At 49.1% G+C, this 15,267-nt stretch overlaps 1 protein-coding gene across 1 annotated transcript in view; it reads right to left on the bottom strand.

The window, feature by feature from the left end:
• The window catches only part of myocd (myocardin), a 60,522-nt gene that overhangs the window by 30,073 nt on the left and 15,182 nt on the right, over positions 1-15,267 (bottom strand). The window contains exon 2 of the mRNA XM_072455847.1: positions 3,604-3,669. Within this exon, the coding sequence (XP_072311948.1) occupies positions 3,604-3,669 (66 nt within the window). The remainder of the gene's footprint in view (positions 1-3,603; positions 3,670-15,267) is intronic.

The raw sequence follows: 15,267 nt of genomic DNA on the forward strand, positions 1-15,267 counted from the left end.
CCGGCGCTCCTGGGGGGCGTCACCTTTTTCTAGCCAGCGCATGTTGATCCACCAATCAGCTGCGAACCACATGGCTACAGCTGCGTGTCCTCCGTGTCCTCCGTGCTCTCAGAGACATTATTCATTACTCCAGACTTTTTCCAGAGCTTACATTCCCTGGACTACATTGCAACAGAACTGAGGTACTTTTACTCTAAAGTATTGCTTTAATGCTGTGTTTTAAGGTGGTCTCGTGATGTCACTTTAGCCTTGTCACTTTTGCCTCGGGCACAGGAGCAGAGACAGCAATGCTAAGCTAACATGCTGCTTCAGTGCACTCTACGTTATAAATATGGGCTTGAATTTAATGTGACCACTTTCTGAATAATTAACATCATGTAGTCTTTTGAAACGAGCTGTTTTGGGACGGTGTAATGTTTGTGTCTTTGTGTTTTTTACTGTAGCCCGCGTTAGCCACTTTACCTCGTTCCAAACTTCTTTGTTTCACTTTTCAGAAGAGGCGCTCACAGCTGGAGTTTATCAAAAACTATGCAGAAGTCCATTGCATTACAGCTTCGACTTTGCACAGCAGGTACTATTTATTACACATAATGTACTTCACTTCACTTTATTAAATGTACAATAAAGTGCAAATGCAGAATAGCAATTATAGACACGCAATAATGTCACATTCATGTGCATATAACTGATGTAAATAGTATTTATTTTACCATTATTATTAGTATTGTTTTGTCTTACGCTGTTTTTATTTTATTTTATCTTTATTTTCCCCCTCCATTCCTTATTGAGAAATGAGAGGTTCTGTCTATAGGAGATTTTGTTTATAAGAGTTCTTCTATTAAGATTATTTTTTTAAACTTCCTATAAGTGATCTGTCCTTTTCCTCTGTATCAACCTGCGTTGCAACAATGAAATTTCTCCATGTGTGGACAATAAAGGAATATATTATCTTATCAAATGTCACATGTCTTAATCCAATTCCTTCGCTCTCTCCCTCTGTCTTCTACAGATACACTTTCCATCAAACCCTCTGCAGCCGTTCAGCACGGAGAGGTGCGCAGAGGCGCGCTGACCCCGCGCGCAGAGACGCACTGACCCCGCGCACCGCTCCGTGCTGGGGTTTCAGCTACTACGCAATTCAGCTGTTCTGCCTCCGGTTGACAATCTCCATGTCCTGGTCCCACCTGGACTGAGCATTGACAGGCAGACCTATCTGCATGAAAAAATCAGGCCTTTCTGTACTGACGAGCCCAACACAAAAGACATCACATGCCCAGCTCCGAGAGTCACAGCACAGAAGAGTGCTTCCTATTGCACTACATAATTTTATACCTTTATATTTCATAATGTACATATCATGCCGTTTAGTGCTCAGTGTTCAATGTTTTGCTGTTAATCACCTGTGAATTCTGTTTATCGACAAATGGCAATGAACCCTATTCTGATTCTGATTCTTTGATTCTATTCAGGGCCTTTTGTAATCCAATTGTTTCCATTTTAATATAGTAACTTCTAATTCTGATTCAAGTCCAGTTACCATCAATAACAACACTCCTCTTGAGTCTTGAGTGACAGCTGTAGGGGAAGGTGGTGTCAGTGTGACAGGGGGGAGGGTTTATCTCAATGAGATGCAAATGAGCCCCGCCCCCTGTGACTCTGGGCTCACTCCGGTGAGAAACTTTAGAGGCCGTTTTCTCAGTGAAAGGTTTTGAGAGGTGTAACATTCAAATGAGCACAACTTACTCAAATATGATCAGATCTACATGAGTGAGACATCATTGGAAAGCTTTGAATTCACACTTTCAGAATCTTGTGACTGGTTTATCCACGGTCGGACACATATTCCACTGATTCCATAGTACGGAAATTAGATAAATTAGGTAAATTCAAGAAGATTCAGTTGTAGTCATCTGCAGTCTGTTTTTAGAAAAGAGTTGGATCTTTGTCTACAATGGATCACTCCTGGACGAATGAGGATTACACTGACGAGGGTCATTACATGTACTCCGAGCAGCAGCTAAGAACATTACAAAAATGTGTGACTCAAACTGCAACAACAATCAATGACCGACATTAAAACTGACATTCGAAAAAAAAAAAATGGACAGTAGGAGGCAGAGCCTTCTGGTGGTATCAAGAGTCTCTAAAAGCACAGTAGGAAGTAGAGCAACCCTAACCCTAACCCTCAGTTCCTGTCCATGTTAAAGAGGCGACACAGTCTCTTCATTTAAGTCCAGGCTTAAACGTTCCTCTTTGAAATGACTTATGGTCAGACCAGTTAGGAACAGAAATATAAAGCTACAGTTTCAGCTCCGCTGCCCTAGGAGCAACTCTGGGGGAAGTATGGCAGCTTGTGCTCCAGTGTTGGGAAAGTTCACTTTCTCCACGAACTAATTCAGTTCATGGTTCATAATTCACAGCTCCAAAAAAATGAACTAGTTTGGTTCTTTTTTTCAATATTATGCTATAATGTTTCTAAATTATTTCCACAGCCCAAATACAACCAGAGGCAGCAATTATTGTATTAGTTTAATGCTGAAACTATGTGTCAGATTCATCTTCATAAGCAATTTAGAATCCTTCCCCAGGATTTAAAGGCTGTTCTACTGATGAAGTGGAGGAGGTACTCACGAGGCATGCTCTCCTCCTCGGCCTGCGCCTCCCTGCTTCTCCTCTGGTACTCACGAGGCATGCTCTCCTCCTCGGCCTGCGCCTCCCTGCTTCTCCTCTGGTACTCACGAGGCATGCTCTCCTCCTCGGCCTGCGCCTCCCTGCTTCTCCTCTGGTACTCACGAGGCATGCTCTCCTCCTCGGCCTGCGCCTCCCTGCTTCTCCTCTGGTACTCACGAGGCATGCTCTCCTCCTCGGCCTGCGCCTCCCTGCTTCTCCTCTGGTACTCACGAGGCATGCTCTCCTCCTCGGCCTGCGCCTCCCTGCTTCTCCTCTGGTACTCACGAGGCATGCTCTCCTCCTCGGCCTGCGCCTCCCTGCTTCTCCTCTGGTACTCACGAGGCATGCTCTCCTCCTCGGCCTGCGCCTCCCTGCTTCTCCTCTGGTACTCACGAGGCATGCTCTCCTCCTCGGCCTGCGCCTCCCTGCTTCTCCTCTGGTACTCACGAGGCATGCTCTCCTCCTCGGCCTGCGCCTCCCTGCTTCTCCTCTGGTACTCACGAGGCATGCTCTCCTCCTCGGCCTGCGCCTCCCTGCTTCTCCTCTGGTACTCACGAGGCATGCTCTCCTCCTCGGCCTGCGCCTCCCTGCTTCTCCTCTGGTACTCACGAGGCATGCTCTCCTCCTCGGCCTGCGCCTCCCTGCTTCTCCTCTGGTACTCACGAGGCATGCTCTCCTCCTCGGCCTGCGCCTCCCTGCTTCTCCTCTGGTACTCACGAGGCATGCTCTCCTCCTCGGCCTGCGCCTCCCTGCTTCTCCTCTGGTACTCACGAGGCATGCTCTCCTCCTCGGCCTGCGCCTCCCTGCTTCTCCTCTGGTACTCACGAGGCATGCTCTCCTCCTCGGCCTGCGCCTCCCTGCTTCTCCTCTGGTACTCACGAGGCATGCTCTCCTCCTCGGCCTGCGCCTCCCTGCTTCTCCTCTGGTACTCACGAGGCATGCTCTCCTCCTCGGCCTGCGCCTCCCTGCTTCTCCTCTGCTGAAGTCGGAACTGGAGCACTGAGCCGGAGGACAGGGCACACATGGAGATCCCGGTCCAGCACCAGGAAAGAGGAGAAGAGGAGAAAGATACTCATTTATAGAACTTAAAACACATAATTTCTGATCATAAAACATATAACATTCTAAACATAAATGTGTGTAATAGGTTGTGTTCACGTTCCATGGGAGATTGACTGATTTTGAAATAAATCACTGAAACATTGGTTCCACAAGCGTGTTATATTAATCTGACTTAAAGTGGTTTATGTGACAGAAATGACTTCTTTGGTGTTGAATGATGGCACCAAGTTTATCATTTCACTTTTTTATTCAGGTCCAGTAATTCCAGAGATATGAACCATAAACAGGTCAATAAATGTAATTATTTGTTTTTATTATTAGTTTATTTGAACATGGACAATGCACATGAGTAATGTCTTAACCCAGGCGTAAAATGCCAACAATATTACGATAAAAACAAAACCATAATTCACATTATGTAAATTAGACGAGTTTGTAAAAAGTAAAACAAAATGAGGAGTTCACATAAAACCAGATTATGAATGAAACACAAGAGCAGCAGAGGAAAATGTGTGTTTGTGCGTGATTGTGCGTGTTTGTGCGTGATTGTGCGTGTTTGTGCGTGATTGTGCGTGATTGTGCGTGTTTGTGCGTGATTGTGCGTGATTGTGCGTGTTTGTGCGTGATTGTGCGTGATTGTGCGTGATTGTGCGTGATTGTGCGTGATTGTGCGTGATTGTGCGTGATTGTGCGTGTTTGTGCGTGATTGTGCGTGATTGTGCGTGTTTGTGCGTGATTGTGCGTGATTGTGCGTGATTGTGCGTGATTGTGCGTGATTGTGCGTGATTGTGCGTGATTGTGCGTGTTTGTGCGTGATTGTGCGTGATTGTGCGTGTTTGTGCGTGATTGTGCGTGATTGTGCGTGTTTGTGCGTGATTGTGCGTGATTGTGCGTGATTGTGCGTGATTGTGCGTGATTGTGCTGTGTTAACGAAGGGTTTTCAAGGGGAGGACGAGATGTTTTTCCACAAGCAGATCTGAGACACCTAAAGGAATGAGGAAGTGGATGTAGGAAACTAGGTTGGCGTCATGAATTGTGACCATGTAACAGTTTATATTTAACCAAAATACTGCAATGGTCATGGTCAGGGTCAGGGTGATGCTCAGGGTGATGGTCATGGTCAGGGTGATGGTCATGGTCAGGGTGATGCTCAGGGTGATGGTCATGGTCAGGGTGATGGTCATGGTCAGGGTGATGGTCATGGTCAGGGTGATGGTCAGGGTGATGGTCAGGGTGATGGTCATGGTCAGGGTGATGGTCATGGTCAGGGTGATGGTCAGGGTGATGGTCAGGGTGATGGTCAGGGTCAGGGTGATGCTCAGGGTGATGGTCATGGTCAGGGTGATGGTCATGGTCAGGGTGATGCTCAGGGTGATGGTCATGGTCAGGGTGATGGTCATGGTCAGGGTGATGGTCATGGTCAGGGTGATGGTCAGGGTCAGGGTGATGCTCAGGGTGATGGTCATGGTCAGGGTGATGGTCATGGTCAGGGTGATGGTCATGGTCATGGTCAGGGTGATGGTCAGGGTCATGGTCAGGGTGATGGTCAGGGTCATGGTCAGGGTGATGGTCATGAGACGATACTCGTGCATAAGATGATATTATCTGAAAACAAACGGTGGTGATAAAGTGTCAGTGTGTGTGGGGAGGAGGGGGGAGGAGGGCGGGAGGTGGGGGGGTGAGGGGTGAGGAGGGGCTTGTAAACCCCACCTACTCTGAGTCTGAGGCTCTGAGGCTCTGAGTCTGAGGCTCTGTGTCTGAGGCTCTTGTCAGGATTCTGCTGCATGACGTGTTCCTGCTCGTGCTCCATATCAGGTGCTTCAGGTTCCACAGCTGTGCTTCCTCCAGCGCTCTCTCTCTCTCTCTCCTCTGCTCCCCCCTTCTCTTCCTCTCTTATCAGTCCCCCTCTCTCCCCTCTCTCCCTCTCCCCTCTGTCTTCCTCTCTCCCCACTGTCTTCCTCTCTCCCCTGTCTCTCTCCCTCTCTCCCCACTGTCTTCCTCTCTCCCCTGTCTCCCCCCTCTCTCCCCCCTCTCTTCCTCTCTGTCTTCTGTCTTCCTCTCTCCCCTGCTGTCTCCCCCCTCTCTCCCCCCTCTCTGTCCTCTGTCTTCCTCTCTCCCCCCTCTCTGTCCTCTGTCTTCCTCTCTCCCCTCCTCTCGAGCGCAGTAGCTCATGCAGACTCCTCCCTTGAGAGGCTGTGACAGTGCTCTGCTTTAGGGGGCGTGGCCTGTTGCGTGTGCATTCGTCGTTATTGGGCACGTGACAATAAACGCTGGTGAATTGTTTGAAAAGCTTTGTCATGTAGTTGTTATACAGACTGTCCCATTGTTTTATCAATACAAAATACATTAAAACACAGTTCAGAAAATCCTTCTTTTATAAGACACTGTTCTAGTCTTTACTTCAGCACAAAAAAATGTATTATGAGTTAAAGTACTTACAAAAACATGAAATAATGCAGCTTTCCAAAACCAATCATATCTGAAGGTAAAATGTTGTAATCCTTTTGTGACTTGTAGGAGTTAAAGTCTGAAGTCGGCCGACTAACGTCTGCATTTTGGCCCATCCATTTGCTCAACACTATGGTCCACTTTACCTGCTGGGCCACACACTATGGTCCACTTTACCTGCTGGCCCACACACTATGGTCCACTTTACCTGCTGGGCCACACATTATGGTCCACTTTACCTGCTGGCCCACACACTATGGTCCACTTTACCTGCTGGCCCACACACTATGGTCCACTTTACCTGCTGGCTCACACACTATGGTCCACTCTACCTGCTGGCCCACATACTATGGTCCACTTTATCTGCTGGGCCACACACTATGGTCCGCTCTACCTGCTGGGCCACACACTATGGTCCGCTCTACCTGCTGGGCCACACACTATGGTCCACTTTACCTGCTGGGCCACACACTATGGTCCACTTTACCTGCTGGCCCACACACTATGGTCCACTTTACCTGCTGGGCCACACACTATGGTCCGCTCTACCTGCTGGGCCACACACTATGGTCCACTCTACCTGCTGGGCCACACACTATGGTCCACTTTACCTGCTGGCCCACACACTATGGTCCACTTTACCTGCTGGGCCACACACTATGGTCCGCTCTACCTGCTGGGCCACACACTATGGTCCACTTTACCTGCTGGGCCACACACTATGGTCCACTTTACCTGCTGGCCCACACACTATGGTCCACTTTACCTGCTGGGCCACACATTATGGTCCACTTTACCTGCTGGCCCACACACTATGGTCCACTTTACCTGCTGGCCCACACACTATGGTCCACTTTACCTGCTGGCCCACACACTATGGTCCACTCTACCTGCTGGCCCACATACTATGGTCCACTTTATCTGCTGGGCCACACACTATGGTCCGCTCTACCTGCTGGGCCACACACTATGGTCCACTCTACCTGCTGGGCCACACACTATGGTCCGCTCTACCTGCTGGGCCACACACTATGGTCCACTCTACCTGCTGGGCCACACACTATGGTCCACTTTACCTGCTGGCCCACACACTATGGTCCACTTTACCTGCTGGGCCACACACTATGGTCCGCTCTACCTGCTGGGCCACACACTATGGTCCACTTTACCTGCTGGGCCACACACTATGGTCCACTTTACCTGCTGGCCCACACACTATGGTCCACTTTACCTGCTGGGCCACACACTATGGTCCGCTCTACCTGCTGGGCCACACACTATGGTCCACTCTACCTGCTGGGCCACACACTATGGTCCACTTTACCTGCTGGCCCACACACTATGGTCCACTTTACCTGCTGACCCACACACTATGGTCCGCTCTACCTGCTGGGCCACACACTATGGTCCACTCTACCTGCTGGGCCACACACTATGGTCCACTTTACCTGCTGGCCCACACACTATGGTCCACTCTACCTGCTGACCCACACACTATGGTCCACTTTACCTGCTGGCCCACACACTATGGTCCACTTTACCTGCTGACCCACACACTATGGTCCACTCTACCTGCTGGGCCACACACTATGGTCCACTTTACCTGCTGGGCCACACACTATGGTCCACTCTACCTGCTGGGCCACACACTATGGTCCACTCTACCTGCTGGGCCACACACTATGGTCCACTTTACCTGCTGGCCCACACACTATGGTCCACTTTACCTGCTGACCCACACACTATGGTCCACTTTACCTGCTGACCCACACACTATGGTCCACTTTACCTGCTGACCCACACACTATGGTCTGCTCTACCTGCTGGGCCACACACTATGGTCCACTCTACCTGCTGGGCCACACACTATGGTCCACTTTACCTGCTGGCCCACACACTATGGTCCACTCTACCTGCTGACCCACACACTATGGTCCACTTTACCTGCTGGCCCACACACTATGGTCCACTTTACCTGCTGACCCACACACTATGGTCCACTCTACCTGCTGGGCCACACACTATGGTCCACTTTACCTGCTGGGCCACACACTATGGTCCACTCTACCTGCTGGGCCACACACTATGGTCCACTCTACCTGCTGGGCCACACACTATGGTCCACTTTACCTGCTGGCCCACACACTATGGTCCACTTTACCTGCTGACCCACACACTATGGTCCACTCTACCTGCTGGGCCACACACTATGGTCCACTTTACCTGCTGGCCCACACACTATGGTCCACTTTACCTGCTGGCCCACACACTATGGTCCACTCTACCTGCTGGGCCACACACTATGGTCCACTTTACCTGCTGGCCCACACACTATGGTCCACTTTACCTGCTGACCCACACACTATGGTCCACTCTACCTGCTGGGCCACACACTATGGTCCACTTTACCTGCTGGCCCACACACTATGGGTGATTGAAGGACGTCCCACACTTTGGAAACAATAACACGATCAGAAAAGAAGCCAAACCTCTGGTGTGCAGGGCCGTACGCAGCACCGGGGCCCCTGAACACCGGGCCCCCACTATATTTTCAATGCAGTTTTAGTGCGTGAATAACATAATATGTCTGTAGTGTAACTGTCCCATCCGGAAGGACAATTTAATTTTTAAACACAATTGTAATTGTATTTTTGGTATAAAATCGCAGGCTGCAGGACATTCAAATGAGGCATGTTGGCATTGTGCAGGGGCTGACCCTAAGCCTGGATAAATAATACATAATAAATAAAGCCTTTAGGGAACGTGACTGCTGTGTTACTAGAACCATGTGTTTGTCGTGAGTTTGACAGAACGACTCCCTCGATGGTTCATGGACTTCAACAGAACACGATGTTGGGATTGTGTGCGTTTTACAAATATTGTACATTTAAACAGAAAAGGTGGAGACGCCAATTGGATGAACGGTTCTTCATCTGCCTCAAGGAACTGGTTCTCCTCCTGAATAACTGGTTCTCCTCGCGAAGAACTGGTTATCTTCCTGAAGAACTGGTTCTCCTCCTGAAGAACTGGTTCTCCTCGTGAAGAACTGGTTCTCACTGGTTCTCCTCGTGAAGAACTGGTTCTCCTCGTGAAGAACTGGTTCTCCTTATGAAGAACTGGTTCTCCTCGTGAAGAACTGGTTCTCCTTATGAAGAACTGGTTCGCTTCCTGAAGAACTGGTTCTCCTCCTGAAGAACTGGTTCTCCTCCTGAAGAACTGGTTCTCCTCCTGAAGAACTGGTTCTCCTCGTGAAGAACTGGTTTTCCTCCTGAAGAACTGGTTCTCCTCCTGAAGAACTGGTTCTCTTCCTGAAGAACTGGTTCTCCTCCTGACTGGATCCAGCTCCACTGTCTCTCTCGCGTCCTCTTGTCCTTCTGAGGGAGTCAGATCTCTCCTTCATGTGGAACTCCTCCAGGTTTATACTTTTTCCCAAAGAGGTTTTGTAGTTTTCCTGCAGGAGAGTCTAAGGACAGAGGACCCTGGGACATTTGTCTAAGGACAGAGGACCCTGGGACATTTGTCTAAGGACAGGGGACCCTGGGACATTTGTCTAAGGACAGAGGACCCTGGGACATTTGTCTAAGGACAGAGGACCCTGCGACATTTGTCTAAGGACACAGGAGCTTGGGACATTTGTCTAAGGACAGGGGATGCTGGGACATTTGTTGTTCATTTGAATTGGACTCTTTCAGTTGTCCTGTGGTGTCTCAGCTTCATAAAATAACTGTATCGTTCTCATTTGAAACATGATGAGTTTTGATTCATTCTTAAGCAGATCATGTTCCATTGGAACAACATTGGGATATGAAAATATGATTGTTCTGAATCATGAGCCACATTCCTGCACATTTATGAAGAATCCTCAACTCTCAGATGTCTTGCACACATTGTTCTTTTTAAATCAACCTGAACAAAAAGAATGATTCATTCTTGTAAAAGCTACAAATTCTCCTGCTCAACTAGTTTTTTCTACTATTAAAGGTGCACAACAACACGCCACCATCTCAGATATTTAGCCTTATGTGTTTCATGTATTCTCCTCCTCTCAGACCTCTCGGGGCCCCGTCCAGGGCTCCATATACTACACATTTGTACCCTCAGTGTCCCCTGGAATGTCCATCTGAAAATGACTCTGTTCTCGGTTCTCCAGGTCGTCCAGTTTGTCTCTCAAAACACGCTCCTGGTTTGTCAATTCTGACCTCGGCCCCTGTGGCCCCAGGGTCACCAATCCATTCTTGGATTCCTTGTCTTTATAATCTTGTCACTAATCGTCCATAACGCCGCTGGACTGGACTCATAACACAGACGCACTGTACATGAAGAGCCAGAGTCGGCTCTACCTCCTGAGGAGACTCAGGTCTTTTGGAGTGACAGGGCCACTCCAGACAGGGCCGCTCCTGACACGGCCACTCCTGAAGACCTTCTACGACTCTGTGGTGCATCAGCTCCTGTAGGTGTGGTCATCACAGAGAGGGAGAGGAAGAGGCTGGACAAAGTCATCAAGAAGTCCAGCTCCGTCCTGGGCTGTGCTCTGGACTCGGTGCAGGAGGTGGGGGACAGAAGGGTCCTGGCTAGATTCACATCTATGCTGGACCATGAGTCTCACCCCCTGCAGGACACTCTGTCCGCTCTGGAGAGCAGCTTCAGTGAGACTGATCCACCCTCGCTGTGTGAAGAAAAGGTTTTGTAGGTCTTTCCTTCTGCTGCTGTCAGACTTTATAACAAACACTGTTAGTCCTGAACACTCGCAATACTGACCTAACCATGTGCAATTCCCTCATATGTACCATTACTGTGAAATTCATGTGCAATCCATGTGCCGTCGTGACACATATTCATGTGCAATTACTGTCGTGATCACATGCAATGGTATTTATGTATGTATTTGTCTATGGGAGTTTTTATTTATAGGAGATCTTCTACTGAAAGTGTTTTTCAGACTTCCTATAAGTGATCTGCTCGGCTCCGGGGGGGGGCAGTGTCTCTCTATGGCGCTGCTTCCTGCTCGGCTCCATGAGGGGGCAGTGTTGCTCCGGCTGCTTCCTGCTCGGCTCCAGGGTTGGCACTAGGTCATATAGGGAATTGGAAAGGAGGAAGTAACGACAATGCCCGTGACGACATGGCGAGGACGACATGGCGGGAGCCGGGCGAAAGTAAACAGGTGGTCGACCGTAGTAAACATGGCGAACGGTCCCGCTAATTCTGCTGATCCATCAATAATGTTCACTCTTGGGTCCAAACCTGAAGTTTACGATGCATTTGATGTGAACAAGGACCAAACAATGAGTTCCTGGTGGTGTTGTCTCGCTGAGAAACAATTTAAATGGGTGTGAATTAAATGTAAAACAAATAATTGTGAAAATATAAATCACATGGGTCTGGGTTTAACCCTAAACCCTAACCCCTGACCCTAACCTTAACCTTAACCCTTAACCCTAACCCTAACCCTAACCCTAACCCTAACCCTAACCTTAACCCTTAACCCTTAACCCTAACCCTAACCCTAACCCTAACCCTAACCTTAACCCTAACCCTAACCCTAACCCTAACCCTAACCTTAACCCTAACCCTAACCCTAACCTTAACCTTAACCCTTAACCCTAACCCTAACCCTAACCCTAACCTTAACCCTAACCCTAACCCTAACCTTAACCCTAACCCTAACCCTAACCTTAACCCTAACCCTAACCTTAACCTTAACCCTTAACCCTAACCCTAACCCTAACCTTAACCCTAACCCTAACCCTAACCCTAACCTTAACCTTAACCTTAACCCTAACCCTAACCTTAACTCAAACCCTAATCTTAACCCTTAACCCCTAAACCTAACACTAAGTTTTAGGTTTACTTCGTTTGGCTGAAACTAGTTTACACCATGACTTTGTATTAGCAAAAGTGTAGCTAACTCATCCCAAAACAAACTAGACTGCAAAATTTTTTTTCATATCAAATAATACATTTTTTGCGCATCGGGCCAGCAAATCTGCTAGTTCAGAAAAGCGAGACAGTAAATTTATCCCTCCCACCACCAGGTGTAGCAAAACCGTGTAGCAAAACGGTGAACCGCAAGTGATTTGGGCCGCAAGAGCGCCGCCATCTTGGATTTCGTCACTTCCTTTCCAATTCCCTATATGACCTAGTTCCAACCTCGGCTCCAGGGGGAGGCAGTGTTGCTCCGGCTGCTTCCTGCTCGGGTCCAGGGGGGGGCAGTGTTGCTCTGGCTGCTTCCTGCTCGGCTCCGGGGGGGGCAGTGTTGCTCTGGCTGCTTCCTGCTCGGCTCCGGGGGGGGCAGTGTTGCTCTGGCTGCTTCCTACTCGGCTCCGGGGGGGGCAGTGTTGCTCTGGCTGCTTCCTGCTCGGGTCCAGGGGGGGGCAGTGTTGCTCTGGCTGCTTCCTACTCGGCTCCGGGGGGGGGCAGTGTTGCTCTGGCTGCTTCCTGCTCGGCTCCGGGGGGGGGCAGTGTTGCTCTGGCTGCTTCCTACTCGGCTCCGGGGGGGGGCAGTGTTGCTCCGGCTGCTTCCTACTCGGCTCCGGGGGGGGCAGTGTTGCTCTGGCTGCTTCCTGCTCGGGTCCAGGGGGGGGCAGTGTTGCTCCGGCTGCTTCCTGCTCGGGTCCAGGGGGGGGCAGTGTTGCTCCGGCTGCTTCCTGCTCGGGTCCAGGGGGGGGCAGTGTTGCTCCGGCTGCTTCCTGCTCGGGTCCAGGGGGGGGCAGTGTTGCTCCGGCTGCTTCCTGCTCGGGTCCAGGGGGGGGCAGTGTTGCTCCGGCTGCTTCCTGCTCGGGTCCAGGGGGGGGCAGTGTTGCTCCGGCTGCTTCCTACTCGGCTCCGGGGGGGGGCAGTGTTGCTCTGGCTGCTTCCTGCTCGGGTCCAGGGGGGGGCAGTGTTGCTCCGGCTGCTTCCTGCTCGGGTCCAGGGGGGGGCAGTGTTGCGCCGGCTGCTTCCTGCTCGGGTCCAGGGGGGGGCAGTGTTGCTCCGGCTGCTTCCTGCTCGGGTCCAGGGGGGGGCAGTGTTGCTCCGGCTGCTTCCTGCTCGGGTCCAGGGGGGGGCAGTGTTGCTCCGGCTGCTTCCTGCTCGGGTCCAGGGGGGGGCAGTGTTGCTCCGGCTGCTTCCCCTCTGCACTGCGTCAAACCCAGCGCCTGGACATGTGTGAGAGACTTCCACAAAGTCCCCACAGCTGCTGCGCATTAGGCCCCGTCCATCCAGGACCCTGCAGGTCGCATTAAGATAACCTCTGACCCCTTTTCAACATCTTAATCTGCCCTTATCATTCTGAGAAGGTTGTGCTTTTTTCCCACAAAGTAACAAGTGTACAAACCTGCCGGCGGCGTGCCCCATCACATGTCTGACTTCAAAGGAATGCACGGCGCTAAATCCATCGCACTGGGACGCACTAAAGTCTGTCCAAGTGTGCAGCAGAGCAGTGCTTGCATCACACTTTTACAAGATGTGAGGACTAAACCAGGACTAAACCAGGACTAAACCAGGAGCAAAACTGGTCTACAACAGGACCAGGTCACAAACTGGAGTAAAACAAGAGTAAAACTGGAATAAAACAAGAGTAAAACTGGAGTAAAACAAGAGTAAAACTGGAATAAAACAAGAGTAAAACTGGAATAAAACAAGAGTAAAACTGGAGTAAAACAAGAGTAAAACTGGAGTAAAACAAGAGTAAAACTGGAGTAAAACAAGAGTCAAACTGGAGTAAAACTGGATCAAAACAGGTGTAAAATTAAGGATCCGACCTCACACAAAATTGTTAAGAAAATGCTCTTTACTAAACAAAGGAATAACGGGGGACAAAATGTTGTAAAATGATTAGCCTGGAAATTTAAAAATCAACAAGCGGAAATAACTACTTATAAAATCATTGGTCTCCTTCTATAAAAGACTGTTTTCTAAAGTTTAAGGAGTTAGAAAATAAATAACTTATTTGCCTGTTATGATAGAAGAACAAAATATATATATTTTTTAGCTGGAATTACAGTGTTGGAAATACAAGGTGCAATGAGTGGGGAGCGATGGGTTCACCTCAGAGTGCTGTAAAGCTCTAAAGGAAACACTTCTCCCTGAGCTTTCAACATGTTTAACTGGGCACTTAAGAAACTCAGACCCTCGAGTTGGAAAGAAGCCGTCAGATCTCTAATACTTAAAGAAGGGAAAGACAGACATGACTGCAAAGCGATGGTTCTAATTACTATGCACGGAACCTAAAACAAACCTAAACAAACATTGATGCAGACGCACGTACTTTGGCCTATTTTAGCAGATTTATGGACTATTTTGTTTTTTTAAAACATGGACATAAAAGCGCTTTGCGTATTTGAGGACGGAGAAGAAGAACTCTGTGGTCCAGACTGTGTAGACCCTTTGTGTGACTGAAGGGTTAGTGACACATATTGCGGCGATGGCATCCAAAACCCGACCTAAGCTGCGGCGGGCTAAGACACGGGTAAGTCATACTGAAGACGCGTACAGACGGTGCAATGCAGATCATTTATTGTCCCAAACCGCAGAAAACATTAAAGCCAACTCTTACTTTGATGATGACACACGATATGGACACAACAATAATACCTGCACCATTTGGAGTGATGAAACGTGAATGAATTACAAAAACAAGAAAACAGTAACGAAGACGAAAACTTAACAAAATAAACGGTCAACATAGTTTGCTTCCCCGTGCTCACCCCGTCGCCATTAACCAAGCCACAAACGCAGGTGAGCGCTCTCCTCAATTACACACACACACCTTTGCACCGCCCCCAACACCGCAGCGTCGTGCACGTAACTAAGCGCGTGCACAAAAACCCAAACATGGCTCCTACATTCCAACCCCTAATTATAGCCAAGTAATAATTACAACAATAACAACTTGTAGGAGACAGTTCAGAAAACCATACAATGAGCAAAACAGACTTTAGTTCCTGCAGAAATGTCAATCAATAGAGTTCATAATCCAAACGATAGCAGAGTTCATATGCTCCACAGCGAACGAAGAGTTTGTATAATCCAAAACGATCGAAGAGTTCTTATAATCCAGAGTCAGGAAAAAAGACCAAAGTCAAGCTTCACTGCCGTTCTGCTTCCTGC

Source organism: Eucyclogobius newberryi, unplaced genomic scaffold (assembly GCF_026437365.1).
Source record: "Eucyclogobius newberryi isolate DKJ021-1_F unplaced genomic scaffold, fEucNew1.0.hap1 SCAF_20, whole genome shotgun sequence".
NCBI classification, from domain to species: domain Eukaryota; kingdom Metazoa; phylum Chordata; class Actinopteri; order Gobiiformes; family Gobiidae; genus Eucyclogobius; species Eucyclogobius newberryi.